Raw genomic sequence first — 23062 nt, 5'->3', positions numbered from 1 at the left:
CCCAGGCTGGAGTGCAGTGGCCGGATCTCAGCTCACTGCAAGCTCCGCTTCCCGGGTTCACGCCATTCTCCTGCCTCAGCCTCCCGAGTAGTTGGGACTACAGGCGCCCGCCACCGCGCCCGGCTAGTTTTTTTTTTGTATTTTTTAGTAGAGACGGGGTTTCACCGTGTTAGCCAGGATGGTCTCGATCTCCTGACCTCGTGATCCGCCCGTCTCGGCCTCCCAAAGTGCTGGGATTACAGGCTTGAGCCACCGCGCCCGGCTGTATTTCTTAATAGAGACGGGGTTTCACCCTGTTAGCCAGGATGGTCTCGATCTCCTGACCTCGTGATCCGCCCGTCTCGGCCTCCCAAAGTGCTGGGATTACCGGCTTGAGCCACCGCGCCCGGCCGAGATTTTCTTCTTCAAGTTATTAAAGGAGTGAAGAAGAGTCCTTTTCTTTTTTTTTTTTTTTATTTGAGACGGAGTCTCTCTCTGTCGCCAGGCTAGAGTTCAGTGGCTCAGTCTCGGCTCATGGCAACCTCCATCTCCCAGGTTCAAGTGACTCTCCTGCCTCAGCCTCCTGAGTACCTGGGATTACAGGAGTGCACCACCACGCCTGGATAATTTTTGTATTTTTAGTAGAGTCAGGGTTTCACCATGTTGGTTAGGCTGGTCTCGAACTCCTGACCTTGTGATCTGCCCGCCTTGGCCTCCCAAAGTGCCTGGATTACAGGCACGAGCCACTGCGCCCAGCCGAGATTTTCTTCTTCAAGTTATTGAAGGAGTGAAGAAGAGTCCTTTTCTTACCTTGTGATTGATGTAGTCTGCTGCCAAGCCCCCATGCATGTAAACACAGAGGACCTGATACACACGATGAGAAACCTCAGACCCATGAACCTCCGAGGGTCCTTCCAACCTTGACCCCCATGGCTTCGTCATTCCCACTGGGGTCTGAAGCTCCTCTTTTTTTTTTTTTGAGACAGAGTCTCGCTCTGTTGCCCAGGCTGGAGTGCAGTGGCACCATCTCGACTCACAGCAAGCTCCGCCTCCCAGGTTCACACCATTCTTTTGGCTCAGCCTCCCGAGTAGCTGGGACTACAAGCGCCTGCCACCTCGCCTGGCGAATTTTTTGTATATTTAGTAGAGATGGGGCTTCACCGTGTTAACCAGGATGGTCTCAATCTTCCTGACCTCGTTATTCGCCTACCTCGGCCTCCCAAAGTGCTGGGATTACAGGCATGAGCCACCGCGCCCGGCCTGAAGCTCCCCTTGAGCCTGGCAGCCAGTTTCATGCAGGGGTTAGTTTCCTAGAGGTGCCATTGGGAAGGGGTTACTGCTGTTGGGCTTGGGAGCCAGGCAGGCCCGAGCTCCAGTCCTAGGTTTGCCGTGACCTGCTGTGTCACCTGGAGTTAACTTCTCTGGCTTCACTGTCCTCATGGCTGAAGTTGGGGCAATAGGCTTCTCATTCAGGACATCTGGCACTGCTTAGCCCAAGCCACATGTGGCTAATTCGGTTCATGTTAGTTTCCTGTCTTCCCCCTTCCTGACCAGAAAAGTAAACCTTGGAGGACTCTTTTCTACTAGTATTTTTTTTTTTTTTTTTTTTGAGACAGAGTCTCGCTCTGTCACCCAGGCCACACTACAGTGGCGCAGTCTCGACTCACTGCAACCTCTGCCTCCCGGGTTCAAGTAATTCTTGTGCCTCAGCCTCCCAAGTAGCTGGTAGCTGGGATTACAGGCGCCCGCCACCATGCCTGTCTAATTTTTGTATTTTTAGTAGAGGCGGGGTTTCGCCATGTTGGCCAGGCTGTTCTCGAACTCCTGACCTCAGGTGATCCACCCACCTCAGCCTCCCAAAGTGCTGGGATTACAGGAGTGAGCCACCGCGCCTGGCTTCTACCGGTCTTGATACCTCCAATAATAGCTTTCCTGTGCTCACCTGCAAGTTCAGGTTCAGGGAACAGATGCCTGGGAGTCCATCTTTCATGCAAATGACCTTCTCCCAGTGGTTGGGAAGATGGCAAGCATGGAACAGGAGAGCTCTGGATTCAGGCTGGTCTGAGTTCTAGTCTCAATCCCACCATTTCCCACCTCAGACTGTGGGTCAGCTCATGAATTCATATATACTGAATAGGTGCTTAAAAATGCGCCAGGAACTATGCTAGATGTTGGGGAAATCATGATAAATCAGAAAGGCACAGTCAGGCGCAGTGGCTCACTCCTGTAATCACAGCACTTTGGGAGGCCAAGGCGGACGGATCACTTGGAGTTCGAGACTAGCCTGGCAACATGGCAAAACCCCATCTCTACAAAAAATTTAAAAAATTAGGCCGGGCGCGGTGGCTCAAGCCTGTAATCCCAGCACTTTGGGAGGCCGAGGCGGGCGGATCACGAGGTCAGGAGATCGAGACCATCCTGGCTAACATGGTGAAACCCCGTCTCTACTAAAAATACAAAAAACTAGCCGGGCGTGGTGGCGGGCGCCTGTAGTCCCAGCTACTTGGAGGCTGAGGCAGGAGAATGGCCTGAACCTGGGAGGCGGAGCTTGCAGTGAGCCGAGATCGCGCCACTGCACTCCAGCCTGGGTGACACAGCGCGAGACTCCGTCTCAAAAAAAAAAAAAAAATTAGCTGGGCGTTGTGGCATGCAGCTATAGTCTCAGTTACTTGGGAGGCTGAGGTGGGAGGATCACCTGAGACTGGGAGGTGGAGGCTGCAGTGAGTCGTGATCGCATTACTGTATTTCAGCCTAGGTGACAGAGTTAGACTATGTCTCAGAACAGAACAGAAAACAAAAGAAAAGAAATCAGGGAGGGGGAGGGGGAGAGGGAAGGGGAGACGGAGAGGGAGGAGGAGATGAGGAGAGGGGGACATATCCCTGGCTTGACTTCATAGGGCTTGTAGTCTAGCAAGAGAAATGGACAGTAAGAAAGTAATCATGCACATGATTATTTAATCTTGGTTGTGATAAATGTATAAAGGAATAGTAAGTGGCATGAAGGTAAAGGATAGGGCATTGGGGAAAGTGTCTCTGAAAAAATGACATTTCAGCTGCTTGGTAAAGGCTATGCAGGCATTAGCATTAGTCAGTGAAATTGCAGGAAGAGGAGAGGAAGGGAGTAGAATGTGCAAAGGCCAGCCTGGCACGGCAGTTCACACCTGTAATGCCAGCACTTTGGGAGGCTGAGGCAGGAGGATCACTTGAACTCAGGAGTTTGAGACCAGCCTGGGCAGCACAGTGAGACCCCATTTCTACCAAAAAAAAAATTAGCCAGGCAGGATGGTGCACACTAGTCCCAGCTAGTCAGAAGGCTGATGTGGGAGGATCACTGGAGCCCAGGAGTTCAAGGTTGCAGTGAGCTGTGAGTGTGCCAATGCACTCCAGCCTGGGCAACAGAGTGAGACCTTGTCTCAAAAACAAAACAAACAAATAGGCCGGGTGCAATGGTTCATGCCTGTAATCTCAGCACTTTGGGAGACCGAGATGGGTGGGCACCTGAGGTCAGGAGTTCAAGACCACACTAGCCAACATAGTGAAACCCCATCTCTATTAAAAATACACAAATTAGCCAGGTGTGGTGGCAGCTGCCTGTATTCCCAGGTACTCGGGAGGCTGAGGCAGGAGAATCTCTTGAACTCAGGAGGCAGAGGTTGCAGTGAGCCAAGATTATACTACTGTACTCCAGCCTGGGCAACAGAGCGAGAATCCTCTCAAAACAAAACAAAACAAACAAACAAAGAATATGCAAAGGCCCTGAGGCAGAAAGGAGGCTGCACATTGGGCTGGAGAGGACAGCAAGAGGGGGCACAGAGGAGCTATAGGACAAGGATGGAGAATGGGCGGGGCCTGGTCTCACTGGCCTTGTGCGGCTTTGTGGACATGTTGAGGACTTAGGATTCTGAGTTTTGTTTTGTTTTGTTTTTGTTTTTTTTGAGATGGAGTCTCACTCTGTCACCCAGACTGGAGTGCAGAGGCATGATCTCGGCTCACTGCAACCTCCGTCTCCCAGGTTCAAGCGATTCTCCTGCCTGTGCTTCCCAAGTAGCTGAGACTACAGGCATGCGCCACCAAGCCCAGTTAATTTTTGTATTTTTAGTAGAGATGGGGCTTCACCATGCTACTCAGGCTGGTCTTGAAATCCTGGCCTCAAGCAATCCACCCTCCTTGGCCTCCCAAAGTGCTGAGATTACAGGTGTGAGCCACCAATAAGGGAGTGATATGTTCTGATTTGCTTTCTTCTTTTCTTTTTTTTTTGAGATGGTGTCTTGCTCTGTTGCCCAGGCTGGAGTGCAGTGGCGCGATCTTGGCTCACTGCAAGCTCCGCCTCCCGGGTTTACGCCATTCTCCTGCCTCAGCCTCCCGAGTAGCTGGGACTACAGGCGCCCGCTACCACACCACGCCCAGCTAATTTTTTGTATTTTTAGTAGAGACAGGGTTTCACCATGTTAGCCAGGATGGTCTCAATCCCCTGACCTCGTGATCTGCCCGCCTCAGCCTCCCAAAGTGCTGGGATTACAGGTGTGAGCCACTGCGCTCAGCCCTGATTTGCTTTTTTCACAGTCACTCTGATTGCTGGGCAGAGAGAATGGAGTGTGCAGGGTGGTGAGAGTGAATCAGATGACCCGCCAGGAAAAGGTGCACGTACTCATCAGTGCCAGAGATGATCAGGGCTTTGAGATGGAGGCAAATTGACACATTTTCGAACTAATTGAACAGGCACATCTACAGGATTTGGGGGTGAGGGAGGGGAGAAACCCATGGCTGACTCCTGTTATTTCTCCAGGCAGGGTACTTGGGTTGGGAGGTCTGTTTGGAGTTGTCTGGGGCATGGTGTGGGGTGCCGGCAGGACACAGTGGAGATGAGGGGGAGGTTAGTGAATTGGGGGAGCTGGAGCTCAGGGCCAGACCACCACAGGAGATGGTGGCCTGCGAGTCTTCAGGATCTGTCACTGACCAAAGTCTTGCTCATGGATGAGGCTATCGTCTGCAGAGGAAAGTGTGGAATGAGATGAGAATAGGCCTGGGTGGAGGCCAGGGAATCAGCAAAGACAGCCAAGAAGGCCAGAGGCTTGGAGGCAAACCCCACAATGTGCCCCTCCTCTCCAGTAGCCAAGACCAGAGATGGTTTCAAGGTAAGAGAGGGGGCTGGGCACAATGGCTCCTGCCTATGATCACAGCACTTTAGGAGGCTGAGGCTGAAGGATGTGCTTGAAACCAGGAGTTCAAGATCAGCCTAGGTAACAAAGTGAGATCCCATCTCTACAAAACAAAAAATTAGGCCGGGCGCGGTGGCTCAAGCCTGTAATCCCAGCACTTTGGGAGGCCGAGGCGGGTGGATCACGAGGTCAGGAGATCGAGACCATCCTGGCTAACATGGTGAAACCCCGTCTCTACTAAAAATACAAAAAACTAGCCGGGCGTGGTGGCGGGCACCTGTAGTCCCAGCTACTCGGGAGGCTGAGGCAGGAGAATGGCGTGAACCCGGGAGGCGGAGCTTGCAGTGAGCCGAGATTGCGCCACTGCACTCCAGCCTGGGCGACAGAGCGAGACTCCGTCTCCAAAAAAAAAAAAAAAAAAAAAAAAAAAAAAAAATTAACGGATGTAGTGGTACACGCCTGCAGTCCCAGCTACTTGGAAGGCTGAGGCAGGAGGATCATTTAAGCCCAGGAGATCGAGGCTGCAGTGCACTGTGATCATGCCATTGCTAGAGCGAGACTCTATCTGGGAAAAAAAAAAAAAGAGATCAGAGAGGGGCACAACATCAAATCCTCCACTTTCTTGAGCCTCCAGTTGCTCTGATGATGATCTGAGGCTGTGAAACTTTCCTTTGGCAAATGCATGAGGGGTGACTGTTGTGTCTCTGAGCCAGGCCCTGGGACCCAACTCTGGGCAGGAAACAGCTCCCTGTGTACCAGATGTGATAGTAAAAAACTGACACTGGTTTGGGTGTGGTGGCTCACGCCTGTAACCCCAGCACTTTGGGAGGCCAAGGCGGGTGGATTACCCGAGGTCAGGAGTTTGAGACTAGCCTAACTAGCATGGTGAAATCCTGACTCTACTAAAAATACAAAAATTAGCAGGGCATGGTGGCCTGTAATCCCAGCTACTCGGGAGGCTGAGGCAGGAGAATGGCGTGAACCCAGGAGGCAAAGCTTGCAGTGAGCCGAGATCATGCCACTGTACTCCAGCCTGGGCGACAGAGCAAGATTCCGTCTCACAAAAAAAAAAATTTGAGGCCAAGCATGGTGGCTGACGCCTATAATCCCAGCACTTTGAGAGGCTGAGGCAGGCGGATCAACTTGAGCGCAGGAGTTCGAGACCAGCCTGGGCAACATGGTGAAACCCCATCTCTACTAAAAATATAAAAATTGGCCGAGCACAGTGGCTCATGCCTGCAATCCCAGCACTTTGGGAGGCCGAGGCGGGCAGATCATGAGGTCAGGAAGATCGAGACCATCCTGGCTAACACAGTGAAACCCCGTCTCTACTAAAAATACAAAAAATTAGCTGGGCATGGTGGCGGGCACCTGTAGTCCCAGCTACTCAGGAGGCTGAGGCAGAATGGCGTGAACCCGGGAGGCAGAGCTTGCAGTGAGCCGAGAAGGCGTCCCTGCACTCCAGCCTGGGAGACAGAGCGAGACTCTGTCTCCAAAAAAAAAAAAAAAAAAAAAAATCTATCTATCTATCTATCTATCTATCTATCTATCTATCTAACCCAGGCACGGTGGTGTGCACCTATAGTCCCAGCTACTCAGAAGGTGGAGGCATGAGAATCACTTGAACCCAGGAGGTAGAGGTTACAGTGAGCTGAGATTCTGCCACTGCACTCCAGCCTGGGCAACAGAGTAAGACTCTGTCTAAAAAAAAAAAAAAAATTGGCTGGGCACAGTGGCTCACACCTATAATCCAAGCACTTTGGGCATCCAAGGTGGGAGGATTGATTGAGCCCAGGAGTTTGTGACCAGCCTGGGCAATATGGCAAAACCCTGTCTATTTAATGAAAATTTTTTAGGGGCTGGGCACGGTGGCTCACGCCTGTAATCCCAGCACTTTGGGAGGCTGAGGCAGACAGATCACCTGCCATCAGCAGTTCGAGACCAGCCTGGCCAACATGGCAAACCCCTGTCTCTACTAAAAATAGAAAAATTAGCCGGGCGTGCCGTCACCTGTAATCACAGCTACTGGGGAGGCTGAGGCAGGAGAATTGCTTGAACCCAGGAGGCGAAGGTTGCAGTGAGCCGAGACTGCGCCATTGCACTCTAACCTGGGCTACAAGAGCGAGACTCTGTCTCAAAAAAAAAAAAAATCCCTTTACAAATATTAACTCATTTAATTCTCAGAACACCCCTAGGAGGTGGGTCCTGCTATCCTGCTGGTTTTGTAGATGAGATAACTGAGGCACAGAGAGGATACATGTGGCCCAGGTCTTTGTCGCATCTCAGCCTCCATTTCCTAGAGGAGAAAACAAGGCTCCAAAAGGGGAAGTCATCGGCCTGAGGTCACGAGCCGGGAAGTGGAGGAGCCAGGATGGGGCCCGAGGTCTATCTGAGGCCAGAGCCAGTGCTGACCCGCCAGACAGGAAATCAGAGCTGGGGACTGACTGTGGGGCCCACTCAAGTGGGTGGTGGGGTGGTGACGGGAGCTGGGATGAAAGCCAGGATGAGGTGTCACATCAGGCTGAGGCTCCTGCTGGGCCTGGCAGGGCGGAGACCCCTGGATGATGCCTGGCGAGTGTCTCCTGATTTCTGCTGTGCTGTCCCCTGGGTGGCCAAGGCGCCAGGCCCGGCTGTGGATCTGACACCTCCTGCTGCCGAGCTCTGATCAGAATCTGGCTGCAGGGCAGGGGGCGAAACTGAATCCTGCCAAGCTCCCCTGGCCTGGATGTCACGGCAGATACCCCAACCCCACTTCTTGGCACCGCCTGACCCCCAGCGGTGGCCTTCTTGGAACCTGGAGAGCCTGTGCCCACCCCATGTTGCCGACCAGGCTGCTGCCTTGGCCCTGGGCTCTGGGCTCCAGGGTCCCCAGGGATCCCATGCCCAGGCTCCTGCCCCTCCTGGCTCTCAGGTGAGCTGCTGGGATCGGGTTCCTGTGGTTTCAAGTCCTGCATTGTTCTTGGCTGGGCCCCGGCTTATGAAACAGTAATGAGGGGCCCCTGCTCCCGAAGCCGGCCCCTCTAAGGTTTCCACTGCCTCGGCTGCTGCTGCCACCACAGCCCGGAGTCGGGGCCTGGGAGGGCGGCAGCGTGGGGGCCTGAGCCGGAGCCCCCCGGGGATGAGGGTGCTGACAGCCGACAGCCGCCACCACCGCCAGAGCCCGCAGCCCAGGTAATCCGAGAGGAGGCGGGGCGCAGGGTGCCATGGCCGCTGTCTCCCACCACCAGGGGAGGGACCTACTGCTCTCCAGAGGTGGGGAGGAACTGGGGGGGGGCCCTGGAGGTGAGCAACCGTTCTCCCCTGGTGAGCCCAGCACCAGACCAGCCTTCACAGGTGTGGCCTTGCCAAGGGTGGAGGGAGAGAGGAGCGGGCAGCTGGCTCCAGGCCCCCGCCCTTTTTCTGGGGCCTTGACCCTCCAGCCCTGGAGCCCCTGCCTCTCCTTTAGTGGGGCAAATCTCTTCTGTCCTCCAAGACCTTGTTTTCCCATCTCCTCTACCATCAAACTGCCTCTTCCTCCCTCAGACCTCTTCCTTCTCTCAGCCAGCCTCATCCTTCCTCCTCACCCTTGTCTTTTGGCCGCAAAAGACCCTGGTGGATCCTTCTTTCCACCTCGTTCTGGGGCGCACAACATACATGCATATATACATAAACTTGCACTGATGCAAACATACGAATCCGTGTACCCGCGGGACCTGCGCAGGCATGCATGCGCAAGAGCTCACTCCACCTATGTGCACACACGTGCCCCCAATACCAGGTCTTTATCCACACACATACCCGCTCCAAGGCCCGTATGTGTACAACACGTGTGCATGCACACACCGGGTACCTCAGCCAGCCCTCGGCTTGAGTCCCAAGGGGCGCTTCCAGCCTGATGGGCAGCTCCTTGAGAAGTGCGAGATCCCCGGAGGAGATGCCTGGAGACTCCCACACCGCTGGGAGGGGCTGTGCAGGGGGAGGGGAGACCCCACGTGGGCGCTGAGTTGTCTCCTCTCTCCAACCCTGGCCCAGGAGCTCAGGAGCCCTTCAGGTGCTGAGGTGCCCTACTGCGACCTGCCTCGATGCCCACCTGCCCCTGAGGACCCACTCAGCGCCTCAACCTCCGGCTGCCGGTCTGTGGTGGACCCGGGCCTCGGGCCAGGGTCCAGGAGGTAGGTAGAGTCCCAGGGCCCGGGGAAAGGCTTCATGGGGTGGAATGCCCTTGCCCTTCCCATTTGCATTCCTTCCCCAAGGCAACACCTGTCTGTAATGGCTGCTGGCATGGGTCACATGGTCAGACCTCCAAATCTAGGCACAGGTGGGCGGTGGGCATGCTCCTTGGGCAGACAGGAAAAGCTCAGAGCATACCACCCTGCTTGCACTTGGGTGGCTGAGCCTCCCCTCCCCAACCCTGGCTGTCTCTCCTGGGACCCCTGCCCCGCCGATAACCTCCTAAGACCGAGCTCAGCTTTGCCCCAGGGTGTGTGCTGCTGTGCACCCACCTTGCAGTGGGCATGGCCACAGCCTACTCACATTTCCTGGTTCCCTTTGCACAGCTTTAAAAGATTAAACAGTCCCTGCACCCAGGGGCACCTGCTGTCACCCACCTACCTGGGTGTGCGCTGCTCCGGGCTCTGGGGTTCCTTCCACCCTCAGGCCTGAGTGGCAGTTCCCCCTTTAAGGTCATGATACCTTGGGAGGCCATGGCCTGAGAGTCTAGAAACCTGGGTTCCGGCTTCAGATCCATCCCTGATGGGTCTTGAGCAAGTTACTCTGTCTTCCTGTGTCTCAGTTTCCCTGTCTGTAAAATAAGAGAGACTGAATCAAATCAGCATTGTGCTAGGATCACTCATGTGCTCCTCACAGGTAGACATATTAAAAAAAAGAGAAGGCCGGGCGCAGTGGCTTACGCCTGTAATCCCAGCACTTTGGGAGGCCGAGACGGGTGGATCACGAGGTCAGGAGATTGAGACCATCCTGGCTAACATGGTGAAACCCCGTCTCTACGAAAAAATACAAAAAATTAGCTGGGTGAGGTGGCGGACACCTGTAGTCCCAGCTACTTGCGAGGCTGAGGCAGGAGAATGGCATGAACCCGGGAGGCGGAGCTTGCAGTGAGTCAAGATCGAGCCACTGCACTCCAGCCTGGGCGACAGAGCAAGACTCCGTCTCAACAACAACACCACAATTAAAAATAAAAAAATAAAGAGATGCTGTGTTAGCTCAACGAGGCAACCCATATAAAAAGCCTGACACAGAGGCAGCCCTCAGCATTGGCTCCCTCTCCCACACCAGCATGTGGGCCCCAGGCTCCCCATGTGAGTGAGTGTGAATGCTTGGGTGGGGTGGGGAGTACCCCTAACTCCCCATTACTCTTTGGGAAAAAGTCATGGGTCGGTCTCCTCTCCCAGGGGCCCATCCCCCTCAGCAGGGCTCCCAGAAGAGGGTCCCACAGCCGCCCCCAGGAGCAGGAGCCATGATCTTGAGGCAGTGCCCTATCTGGAGGGCCTGACCACTTCCCTGCGTGGCAGCTGCAACGAGGACCCCGGCTCTGACCCCGGCTCCAGCGCTGACTCCGCCACCCCTGATGATACCAGCAACTCATCCTCTGTGGTGAGCCAGGAGCGGGAGATGGGAGGACAAGAGTGGCTCACACCTCCATCTGCAGCCCTGGGTCCCGCCTGAATCTCCAGGCCAGGGCTAAGCCTCATACCAGAGAATTCGGCGAGGTCCTCTGGACCATTAACTGGCACCTCGGGCCACCCCGGTGAACCCCCAGAGGGTGGGGGTTTCTGCACAGGCTGGCCCAGGGCGGCTGGGATCTGGCTGTGAAAAGACGGGGAAAGGAGTTTCAGCTGACAGGCGCTCCGGGTGCATCACCAGCGGGCTCGGGCTGCCAGGTCCCAGAGGGCTGGGACGTTGGGTGTGGTGTCTAGAGCAAGAGTGGCACAGAACCCCAGGGCCCTGCCCTCACCACACGGTGCTGAGCCCCACGGCCAGCCCTGGCATAGATTTTCAAGGGACAGAGGGAAGGGAGCAGGCTGCGGGGGTCATTTAGCCACGAAAAGAGAAGACCTAGCAGTCTTTCCTCTAGCATTGGCATTTTGAGGGGCTGCCACGGAGCCGGAGAGACAGGCTTGTCCCAGGAGACCCCTTCAAAAGGAAAATGATGGGGGGTGGTGATAAGACTCAGAATAAAACAACCCAGCCTCGCACGCTTCGTGGCCAGCTCCATGCTAAGCGTTTGGTGGGTGTGGGCTCGAGGGAGACTCACCACACCCTCGGAGGTGGAGACTTCAGTCGTCCCATATGAGGCTCAGAGGGGGAGCAATTTAGTGGAGGCCACACATCTGGGAAGTAGTGGGGCTAGGATTTGAACCCACTTCTCTCTGGCCCCTGGGGGTATCTCACACCAGTCCCAGATGCGGAACTCGGGGACTCTGGGCAAAGCTCTTGGCTTCAATGGACGTGCATGCCTCCTAGGTTCATTGACGATAAGTGACTTAGCACTTAGCACCTGCTAGAGCCCAGCACAGTGCCAGGCAAACAGCACGTGCTTTTTATTTAATTGACTGATTGAAGGCCAGGTGCGGCGGCTCACACCTGTAATCCCAGCACTTTGGGAGGCCAAGGTGGGCGATCACCTGAAGTCAGGAGTTCAAGACCAGCCTGGCCAACATGGTGAAACTCCATCTCTACCCAAAATACAAAAATTAACAGGGTGTGGTGGCGGGCACCTGTAATCCCAGCTACTTGGGAGGCTGAGACAGGAGAAGCACTTGAACCCAGGAGTCGCAGGTTGTGGTGAGCTTAGATTGCGCCATTGCACTCCAGCCTGGGCAACAAGAGCAAAACTCCATCTCAAAAAGAAAAAAAAAAAAAAAAGTTGATTGTTGAGACAAGGTCTTGCTCTGTTGCCCAGGCTGGAGTGCAATGACTTGAACATGGCTCTCTACAGCCTTGACGTCCTGGGCTCAAGTGATCCCCTGACCTTAGCCTCCTGAGTAGCTGGGACTACAGGCACGCACCACCATGCCTAGCTAATTTTTTTTTTTCAATTTTGTAGAGACGGGGTCTCACTGTGTTGCCCAGGCTGGAAGTGCTTTTTACTGAGTCCATGGAGCGGAGTCTACACCACAGAAAGTGTGGCACCACTCACTGTCACCTCTCCGGGGCAGAATGCAGAACTTGATGGTCTAGGAAGTGCTTTTTTTTTTTTATTTAATTTTATTTATTTATTTTTGAGATGGAGTCTTGCTCTGTCACCTGGGCTGGAGTGCAGTGGCATGATCTCAGCTCACTGCAACCTCTGTCCCCCAGGTTCAAGCGATTCGCCTGCCTCAGCCTCTGGAGTATCTGGGATTAACAGGCGCCCACCACCATGCCTGGCTAGTTTTTGTATTTTTAGTAGAGACGGGGTTTCACATGTTGGCCAGGCTAGTTTTGAACTCCTGACCTCAGGTGATCCACCTGCCTCGGCCTCCCAAAGTGTTGGGATTACAGGGGTGAGCCACCGCGCCCGGCAGGGAAGTGCTTTTTTTTTTTTTTTTTTTTTTTTTTTTTTTGAGATAGAGTCTCGTTCTGTCGCCCAGGCTGGAGTGCAGTGGCGCGATCTCCACTCACTGCAAGCTCTGCCTCCCGGGTTCACACCATTCTCCTGCCTCAGCCTCCCGAGTAGCTGGGACTACAGGCACCCGCCACCACGCCTGGCTAATTTTTTGTATTTTTAAGTAGAGACGGGGTTTCACCATGTTAGCCAGGATGGTCTCGATCTCCTGACCTCATGATCCGCCCGCCTCGGCCTCCCAAAGTGCTGGGATTACAGGCGTGAGCCACCGCACCCGACCAGGGAAGTGCTTTTTAATGTCAATTCTCTTCCCTTCCTTCTACCCCTCTCATTTGGGGAGTATATGTCCTGCAGCTTTTCTTCTCCCACAAACATACTTTCTCCTCCCCTTCTCTGGCAGGATTGGGACACTGTTGAGAGGCAGGAGGAGGCCCCCAACTGGGACGAGCTCGCAGTGATGATCCCTAGGAGACCTCAGGAGGGGCCGAAAGCTGACAGCTCCCAAAAGGCTCCGTCTCTCCTCACCAGGTCCCCTGTGGGAGGAGACACTGCAGGCCAGAAAAAGGAGGGTGAGTCCTTCTGCCAGGTTGGTTCCCATGGTGATGGCCTGGGGCCCCCCCAGATAGCCATCTCACTGGCCATTTGGGACCTTGGGTATGGCTTACTTTGGTGGCCTGAGTGTTAATAATAGTAACAGTTCCCATGTCATGGTGGAGCAGCCACAATGAACCATGCTACCTACTGTATTATTATTATTATTTTTGGGGGGGGACGGAGTCTCACTCTGTTGCCCAGGCTAGAGTGCAGTGGCGCGATCTCAGCTCACTGAAACCTTCGCCTCCCCAGTTCAAGCGATTCTCCCGCCCCAGCCTCCCAAGTAATTGAGGTTGCAGGCTCCCGCCACCATGCCCAGCTAATTTTTGTATTTTTAGTAGAGATGGGATTTCACCATGTTGGCCCAACTGGTCTCAAAACTCCTGACCTTCAGTGGTCTGTCCATCTCAGCCTCCTAATGTGCTGGGATTACAGGCGTGAGCTACTGCGCCTGGCCTATTATTATTATTTTTATTTTTTTGAGATAGAGTCTCACGCTGTTGCCCAGGCTGGAATGCAGTAGTGCCATCTCAGCTCACTGCAACCTCCGCCTCCTGGGTTCAAGTGATTCTCCTGCCTCAGCCTCCCTAGTAGCTGGGATTACAGGCTTGCAACACCACGCCTGGCTAATTTTTGTATTTTTAGTACGGACGGGGTTTCACCATGTTGGCCAGGCTTGTCTCAAATTCCTGGCTGGGGATTACAGGAGTGAGCCACTGTGCCTGGCCTTAGTCAAGGAGTTTGGACTTTCTTCTCTAAGCAGTAGGGAGCCACTGAAGGTTTTTTTGAGGAGGAAAGTCATGTAATTGAACCTGTGCCTTAGGAAGTTCCCTAGGTCAAAGGTGCAAAGGAGGAGTTGGAGCAGGGAGGGGCTGAAGGATGAGAAACCAGTTAAGAGACTGTTGCAGCTACCATAGCAATAACTGGTTCAGGCACGAATCACCGGTGGATGCGAAATACCTAGGGTGGTAAGTTGTCAGGAAACAGGGGTTTCACCATGGTCTCAAAGCATCAGTCCTCGATTCTGCATCGATTACTGAGCGAAAAGATGCCGTTAGGCTGGGGAGAGCAGGAAGATACCACCTTCACCAAGCAGCTGTTCAGCATCCCCAGAGTGGAACAAACTAACATCAGATGCCCCTGATGTGATGCATGGGGTCAGGGGAGGGGATGCTGGGGTGCGCACAGAATCCTTCCCTTCTAAATTGTCCTTCTGCAAATGCATTGCCTACACCTAACCCCGGTGAAACATCACACAAACCCGAATTGAAAGACATTCTGCGGCCGGGCGCGGTGGCTCAAGCCTGTAATCGGAGACGGGCGGATCACGAGGTCAGGAGATCGAGACCATCCTGGCTAACCCGGTGAAACCCCGTCTCTACTAAAAAATACAAAAAAACTAGCCGGGCGAGGTGGCGGGCGCCTGTAGTCTCAGCTACTCGGGAGGCTGAGGCAGGAGAATGGCGTAAACCCATTTAATTAATTAATTAATTAAAGGTCATGGTTGCAGGGTGAGGAGGGGACAGAGAAGGAGAGAGGTTTAGGAAGGAGACTTGATGGTACTCAGGACAGGAGGATACACGGTCACAGCTCCTGGCCTGGGTGTCTGCATGGATGGTGTGCCCTTTGCTGAGAGCAGATGGCTGGGGAGCCGGTGCGCCCAGCGCTGGCTGTGCTGTGTGGGATTTGCAAGCCCCAAGGAAGAGGTTTTGAGGCTTCAGATGCTCAGGGAAGCAGGGGATGGAGATGTGGCATCTTCAACTGAGGGGCAATGCTCTCAGGCGCTCAGTGAACGTTTACTTACAGCCCATAAGTCAATCACGGCTGAATAGATACAGCAGCAGCATTACAGCAGTGACCTGCTTTTCTGATGTTCCAGGCCTTGTGCTAAATCAATGTCTTGCACAGAATCACTCTGGGCTCCCCGACCCCTCACTCCTGGCCTGCCTCCTTCCTCACTGGCCACTCCACCTCTCTCTCCTTTGCTGAGGCCGCCTCCTCTGCTTCACTTTTAAATATCGGATGCCCCAGATCCCAGTCCTGGTCCCCTTCTGTCCTCTCCCTGCACACTTAGCTGCTTGGCTTTCAGTACTGTCTGGGAAAAACCATGACTCTGGAGTCTACATCTCTGGCCTTGATTTCTCCCTTGAACCTACCATTTTATACAGCCCAGCCCTCCACTGCGTTGATCACACCTCAGGCCCCACACTGCGCTCATTATTTCGCTCATTTCTTTCTTTCTTTTCTTTTTGAGACAGAGTTTCACTCTCGTTGCCCAGGCTGGAGTGCAGTGGCGCAATCTCAGCTCACTGCAACCTCCACCTCCCGGGTTCAAGCCATTCTCTGCCTCAGGCTCCCAAGTAGCTAGGATTACAGGCATGAGCCACCACGCCCGGCTAATTTTGTATTTTTATTAGAGACGGGGTTTCTCCATGTTGGTCAGGCTGGTCTCCAACTCCCGACCTCAGGTGATCCGCCTGCCTCGGCTTCCCAAAGTGCTGGGATTACAGGTGTGAGCGACCGTACCTGGCCGACTGCTCCAATACTATTAACTAAGCTACAGACTTGATGGGATTCACCAGTTTTTCTACTAATATCCTTTTTCTGTTTCTGGATCCATTCCAGGATCCCACATTGCCTTTAGTGCCCCTCCTCATTTCCTCTGTCTCCTCCAGTCTGTGACAGCTTTCCCATCTCTCCCAGTTTTCCCCTGAAGGCTGTGAGCACAGCGATCTGCTCACCTTTGACTTTAGAAAAAGTCTGCCTGGATGAACGATGACATTGGCCCCAGAGTGCACAGGCCTGGGGGCTACTGCAACCATCCAGGAGAGAAATAGTGGTGGCTTGGAGTAGGAAGTGGGTGTAGATGAGAGAAACAGGTGAATATGGAATGTATTTATTTTATTTTTATTTTTCGTAGAGATGGGGGCTCACTATGTTGCCCAGGCTGGTCTCCAACTCCTGGGCTCAAGCAATCCTCCTGCCTCAGCCTCCCAAAATGTTGGAATTACAGGTGTGAGCCACTACCAGGCATGAAATGTATTTTAGAATAGCCATGGGACATCAGCCACCAGCAAATTTTTTGTTTTTTTGTTTTCTGGGACAGAGTCTTGCTCTGTCACCCAGGCTGGAGTACAGTGGCCAGATCTCAGCTCACTGCAACCACCACCTCCAGGTTCAAGCAATTCTCTAGCCTCAGCCTCCCAAGTAGCTGGGATTACAGGCATGCACCACTGCATCCGGCTAATTTTTTTTTTTTTTTTTTTTGAGACGGAGTCTTGCTCGGTCACCCAGGCTGGAATGCAGTGGTGCGATCTCGGCTCACTGCAAGTTTCGCCCCCCGGGTTCACACCATTCTCCTGCCTCAGCCTCCCGAGTAGCTGGGACTACAGGCCCCCACCACCACGCCTGGCTAATTTTTTTTTTTTTTGTAATTTTAGTAGAGATGGGGTTTCACCATGTTAGCCAGACTGCTATCGATCTCCTGACCTCGTGATCCGTCCGCCTCGGCCTCCTAAAGTGCTGGGATTACAGGCATGAGCCACCGCGCCCGGCTGCATCCAGCTAATTTTTGTATTTTTAGTAGAGACCGGTTTCACCATGTTGGCCAGGCTAGTCTCGAACTCCTGACCTCAGATGATCCACCCAGCTCGGCCTCCTAAAGTGTTGGTATTACAGGTGTGAGCCACTGTGCCTGGAGACCATGCAAATTTTGAATTCTCTGCTAGGTGCTGGGAACTCAGACTTCACCAACAACAGCCCAGGGAGGCTGGACAGGGCAGTGGTTGCAAAGGGAGAGCAGAGGGGATCTTAAGAAGGCAGGAGGAGAGGGGATCTGCGTGAAGGCAATTGTGGCTACTTTTTTGTTTTGTTTGTTGTTTTAAGACAATATCTTGCTCTGTTGCCCACCCTGGAGGGCAGTGGCACAATCTTGGCTCACTGCAACCTCCGACTCCTGGGCTCAGGCAATCCTCTGGCCTCAGCCTCCTAGTTGGCTGTGACTACAGGCATGTACCACTAGGCCCTGCTAAGTTTTAAAAAACTTGTAGTAGAGACAGGGTCTCACCATGTTGCATAGGCTGGTCTGGAACTCCTGAGCTCAAGTGATCCTCCCACCTTGGCCTCCCAAAGTGCTGGGATTACAGGTGTGAGCCACCACACCCACAGTTGTGGCTCCTTTAAGATGAGGCCACAATACCCTTTACTCTTCATCTAAAGCAGTAGCCAAGGGACATGTACATAGCTGGTGCTCAACACCTGCTCGGTGACTGAGGGATTGAGCGGGATGGAGGGTGACACACCAAGGTCATGGCAACTCAGTCATGAGGCTAGGAGTTGCGAAGAGGTCACTATTGAGGACAGTTATGTTAATCCTTCAGGCCAGTGCTTCTGAAACTCTAAGTTGTACAAATCACCAGACAGTTTTGTTAAATGCAGATTCAGAAGCAGTGCATCTGGGCTAGGACCTGAGATTCTGCATTTCTGGCAAACTCCCAGCTATCAGTTTATAAAAGTTTGTCCATCCCTGCACCTTTCCCATCCTCATGGCAGCCCTGGGAGAAGCCTCAGGGTAGGAACATTTGAATACAAAAACCCGGGGCTTTCTAGAGCTGTCACACATGAAACAGACTCATTAGAACCTATCTCTACTAAAAATACAAAAATGAGCTGGGCATGGTGGCGCATGCCTGTAATCCCAGCTACTTGGGAGGCTGAGGCAGGAGAATCATTTGAATCCAGGAGGCATAGCTTACAGTGAGCCAAGTCCGTCACTCTAGTCTGGGTGACAGAATGAGACTCTGTCTCAAAAAAAAAAAGCCCGGGCACGATGGCTCACGCCTGTAATCCCAGCACTTTGGGAGGCCATGACGAGCGGATCACCTGAGGTCAGGAGTGTGAGACCAGCCTGGCCAACATGGTGAAACCCCGTCTCTACTAAAAACACAAAAATTAGCCGGGCATGGTGGCACATGCCTGTAATCCCAGCTACTCCGGAGGCTGAGGCAGGAGAATGGCTTGAACCCGGAAGGTGGAGGTTGCAATGAGCCGAGATGGTGCCACTGTACTCCAGCCTGGGCGACAGAGCGAGGCTGTCTCAAAAACAAAACAGAAAAACCAGAAATGGGGGGAATTCCTCAGATTCTGATTGAAGGAAGTAAAACTGGGAAGGGCAGACTATCAGGTGGCTGCTGCTGGGCCCACCTCTCCCTCCCTGGGTTACACAGGCTATTGCCAACACTTCTGTCCACGAGTCTGCCTCTTCTCTGTTTTGTCCATGGATCCCCAGACCCTGTGGCCTCTTCCAGTTGTCGAGTCAGGGTCTCAATTTCAAATTCTTGACCTCGGCTTGAGAGAAGCATCCAAGCCCTTGTCTCATCAGTCTTGGTCAGAGAGGTGGAGTCACTTGGTACGGACAGTGAGACCTGTAAGAGGAGGGTGTGGGGTCTGCCCTAATCACTGGTCCAAAGAGACAAAGAAAGGTAGAATATGAGAGGTGCCTGGACCCCTCCCCTTACCTTGAGCCCCTCTGTTTTCTCTCCAGACACTGGCAGTGGGGGCCGGAGCGCAGGACAGCACTGGGCAAAGCTCCGGGGAGAAAGTGGGTTCTTCTCCCTAGAGCGGCACCGGTCAACACTGACCCAGGCTGCCTCCATGACACCACACAGCGGACCTCGAAGCACCACGCCTCGGGCTTCCCCTGCCCAAAGGGACACTGCTCAGGCTGCCGCTACACGTGAAACCCCCCGAGCCTCCTCTCCCCACCGAATCACCCAAAGGGACACCTCCAGGGCCTCATCCACCCAACAGGACACCTCCAGGGCCTCATTTACACAGCGGAACACCCCCAGAGCTTCCTCTCCCTCACGAAGCACCCAACAAGATAACCCCAGAACCTCGTCCAACCAACAAAATAATCCTCAATATCCCTCTCCCCAAAGAGCCACCCAACAAGATAACCCTAGAACCTCTTCTACCCAGCAGGACAACCCCCAAACTTCTTTTCCTACTTGTACTCCCCAGTGGGACAACCCCAGGACACCCTGTGCCCGACAGGATGATCCCAGAGCCTCCTCTCCCAACAGAGCCACCCAACGAGATAACCCCAGGACATCCTGTGCCCAGCGGGACAATCCCAGAGCCTCCTCTCCCGTCAGAGCTTCCCAACAGGACAACCCCAGAACATCCTGTGCCCAGCGGGACGATCCCAGAGCCTTCTCTCCCAATAGAGCCAGAAGAGACAACCCCAGAATATCCTGTGCCCAGCAGGACAATCCCAGAACTTCCTCTCCCAACAGAACCACCCAACGAGACAACCCCAGAACATCCTGTGTCCAGCGGGACAATCCTAGAACCTCCTCTCCCAACAGAACCACCCAACAGGACAACCCCAGAACATCCTGTGTCCAGCGGGACAATCCTAGAACCTCCTCTCCCAACAGAACCACCCAACAGGACAACCCCAGAACATCCTGTGCCCAGCGGGACAATCCTAGAACCTCCTCTCCCAACAGAACCACCCAACAGGACAACCCCAGAACATCCTGTGCCCAGCGGGACAATCCTAGAACCTCCTCTCCCAACAGAACCACCCAACAGGACAACCCCAGAACATCCTGTGCCCAGCGGGACAATCCTAGAACCTCCTCTCCCAACAGAACCACCCAACAGGACAACCCCAGAACATCCTGTGCCCAGCGGGACAATCCTAGAACCTCCTCTCCCAACAGAACCACCCAACAGGACAACCCCAGAACATCCTGTGCCCAGCGGGACAATCCTAGAACCTCCTCTCCCAACAGAACCACCCAACAGGACAACCCCAGAACATCCTGTGCCCAGCGGGACAATCCCAGAGCCTTCTCTCCCAATAGAGCCACAAGAGACAACCCCAGAACATCCTGCGCCCAGCGGGATAATCCCAGAGCCTCCTCTCCCAACAGAACCACCCAACGAGACAACCCCAGAACATCCTGTGCCCAGCGGGACAATCCCAGAGCCTCCTCTCCCAACAGAGCTTCCCAACAGGACAACCCCAGAACTTCTATTCAACAGAACATCCCCAGATCATCTTCTACCCAACAAGACAACCCTAAAACCTCTTGTACCAAATGGGATAACCTCAGACCCACTCATACACAGCGGGACCGCACACAATCCTTCTTTCAACGAGACAATCCTGGAACCTCCTCATCTCAATGCTGCATCCAAAAGGAGAATCTGAGACCATCATCTCCCCACCGCTCCACTCAATGGAACAATCCCAGGAATTCGTCTCCACATCGTACTAACAAAGACATCCCCTGGGCCTCCTTTCCCCTCCGGCCAACTCAGAGTGATGGTCCCCGAACCTCTTCCCCATCTCGCTCCAAGCAAAATGAGGTTCCCTGGGCATCCATCGCCCTCCGGCCAACCCAAGGTGACAGGCCTCAGACATCCTCTCCCAGCAGGCCAGCCCAGCATGACCCACCCCAGTCCTCCTTTGGGCCCACCCAGTACAACTTGCCATCCCGGGTCACCTCTTCCTCCCCTAACCCAGGCCACCAGAGCACCTCCCGGACTTCCTCACCTGTGTACCCTGCTGCCTGTGGGGTTCCCTTGACCTATCCTGAGCCCTCCCAGCCTCCATGTGCTGTGTACATTGGGCACCGGGATGCCCCTCGAGCCTCTTCGCCTCCTCGCTATTTGCAGCATGACCCCTTCCCCTTCTTCCCAGAGCCCCACGCCCCAGAGAGTGAATTGCCCCACCACGAGCCTCCCTATATACCACCTGCTGTGTGCATTGGACACCGAGATGCCCCCCAGGCATCCTCGCCCCCCCGCCACACCCAATTTGACCCCTTCCCCTTCCTCCCAGACACATCAGACGCCGAACATCGGTGTCAGTCCCTCCAACACGAGCCCCTTCAGCTCCCCGCACCTGTATGTATTGGGTACCGAGACGCACCCCGGGCCTCCTCCCCACCACGCCAGGCCCCAGAGCCTTCCCTCTTGTTCCAGGACCTCCCCAGGGCCAGCACAGAGAGCCTTGTCCCTTCCATGGACTCTCTGCACGAGGGCCCCCAAATCCCCACCCCTGTGTGCATTGGGCACCGGGATGCACCCTCCTTCTCATCCCCACCACGCCAGGCTCCTGAGCCATCCCTCTTCTTCCAGGACCCCCCTGGAACTAGTATGGAGAGCCTGGCCCCCTCCACTGACTCTCTGCATGGCTCCCTAGTGCTGATCCCCCAAGTGTGCATTGGGCACCGGGATGCACCCCGAGCCTCCTCCCCACCCCGCCACCCACCCAGTGATCTAGTGTTCCTGGCACCCTCACCTTCGCCAGGCAGCTCCAGGGGTTCCCGGGGCTCAGCACCTCCCGGGGAGACCAGGCACAACTTGGAGCGGGAGGAGTACACTGTGCTGGCTGACCTGCCCCCACCCAGGAGGCTGGCCCAGAGACAGCCAGGGACCCAAGCGCAGCACAGCAGCGGGGGCCGCACCCGCAGCCCTGGCCGCGCGGAGGTGGAGCGCCTCTTCGGGCAAGAGCGCAGGTGAGCCCAGGGGTGGGGTCAGCCAACTGGGCTGGGGAGGAGGCTCAGCAGCAGGACAGGTGGAAGTTTCTCAGGGTTAGGGTGCCAGGAGAGTGTTCAAATCCCCCTGGCTTGCCATTTGCTGGCTGTGTGACCTTGGGCAAATCATTCCATTTCTCTGTTTCTGCATATTAGGAGTTTTCTGCTTGTGTGTGTGTGTGTGGTTAAGTGATGTCATGCATGGCCCAGTGGTTAACAGCAAAGACTGCAGTCATGAGGGCTGAGTCCAAATCCTGGGTCAAAGTCACATTTCAACTCATGTGACCTGATATAGTGAGTTAACCTACCTGAGCCTCAATTTCCTCATCTGTAATGGAGGGGAACATGAGCCCATTCATTCAAATGAGGGTGAACTCTTTTTCTTTTTTCTTTTTTTTTTTTGAGGCGGAGTTTTGCTCTTGTTGCCCAGGCTGGAGTGCAATGGTGCAATCTTGGCTCACTGCAACCTCCACCTCCCGGGTTCAAGCGAATCTCCTGCCTCAGCCTCCCGAGTAGCTGGGATTACAGGGGCCCGCTACCACACCTGGCTAATTTTTAAAATATTTTTAGTAGAGATGGGGTTTCGCCATATTGGCCAGGCTGGTCTCAAACTCCTGACCTCAAGTGATCCGCCTGCCTCGGCCTCACAAAGTGCTGGGATTACAGGAGTGAGCCACCGCACCCGGCCAAAATGAGGGTGAACTCTCAAACCCTTTGATTCAGACTCACGGGTTTTTTTTCTTCCGTGCATGAGGGAGAAGAAGAAAGTGCCCATTCTTTTTTTCCTGCCTTGGCAAAGAAAATTCATGGGTCCCTATGCATTTCAGAAAACTGTTATGTCAATTTAAAAATGTATGGCCAGGGCCAGGCATGGTGGCTCACGCCTGTAATCCCAGCACTTTGGGAGGCCAAGGCGGGCGGATCATGAGGTCAGGAGATTGAGACCATCTGGCTAACACGGTGAAACCTTGTCTCTACTAAAAATACAAAAAACACGCTGCAGTCCCAGTGACTCAGGCGGCTGAGGCAGGAGAATGGCTTGAACCCGGGAGGTGGAGCTTGCAGGGAGCCAAGATCACACCACTGCACTCCAGTCTGGGCGACAGAGCGAGACTCCGTCTAAAAAAAAAAAAAGTATGGCCAGAGTCACCCTATTTTAAGAAAGAAAGCTCACAGAATTACAGATTTTTAGCAGTCAAACATCCTGTAACAACTAAAGTCCAGGTGTCTTT

The 23062-nt window shown here is 54.2% G+C and overlaps 1 protein-coding gene across 1 annotated transcript in view; it reads left to right on the top strand.

The window, feature by feature from the left end:
* The window catches only part of TRIOBP (TRIO and F-actin binding protein), a 76417-nt gene that overhangs the window by 5500 nt on the left and 47855 nt on the right, over nucleotides 1-23062 (top strand). Inside the window, exons 4-7 of the mRNA XM_025400571.1 lie at nucleotides 9150-9289; nucleotides 10529-10730; nucleotides 13085-13253; nucleotides 18821-21812. Of these exons, the coding sequence (XP_025256356.1) occupies nucleotides 9150-9289; nucleotides 10529-10730; nucleotides 13085-13253; nucleotides 18821-21812 (3503 nt within the window). The remainder of the gene's footprint in view (nucleotides 1-9149; nucleotides 9290-10528; nucleotides 10731-13084; nucleotides 13254-18820; nucleotides 21813-23062) is intronic.

This window comes from Theropithecus gelada, chromosome 10 (genome assembly GCF_003255815.1).
Source record: "Theropithecus gelada isolate Dixy chromosome 10, Tgel_1.0, whole genome shotgun sequence".
Lineage (NCBI taxonomy): Eukaryota > Metazoa > Chordata > Mammalia > Primates > Cercopithecidae > Theropithecus > Theropithecus gelada.
This window is presented reverse-complemented; position numbering and strand designations above follow the sequence as displayed.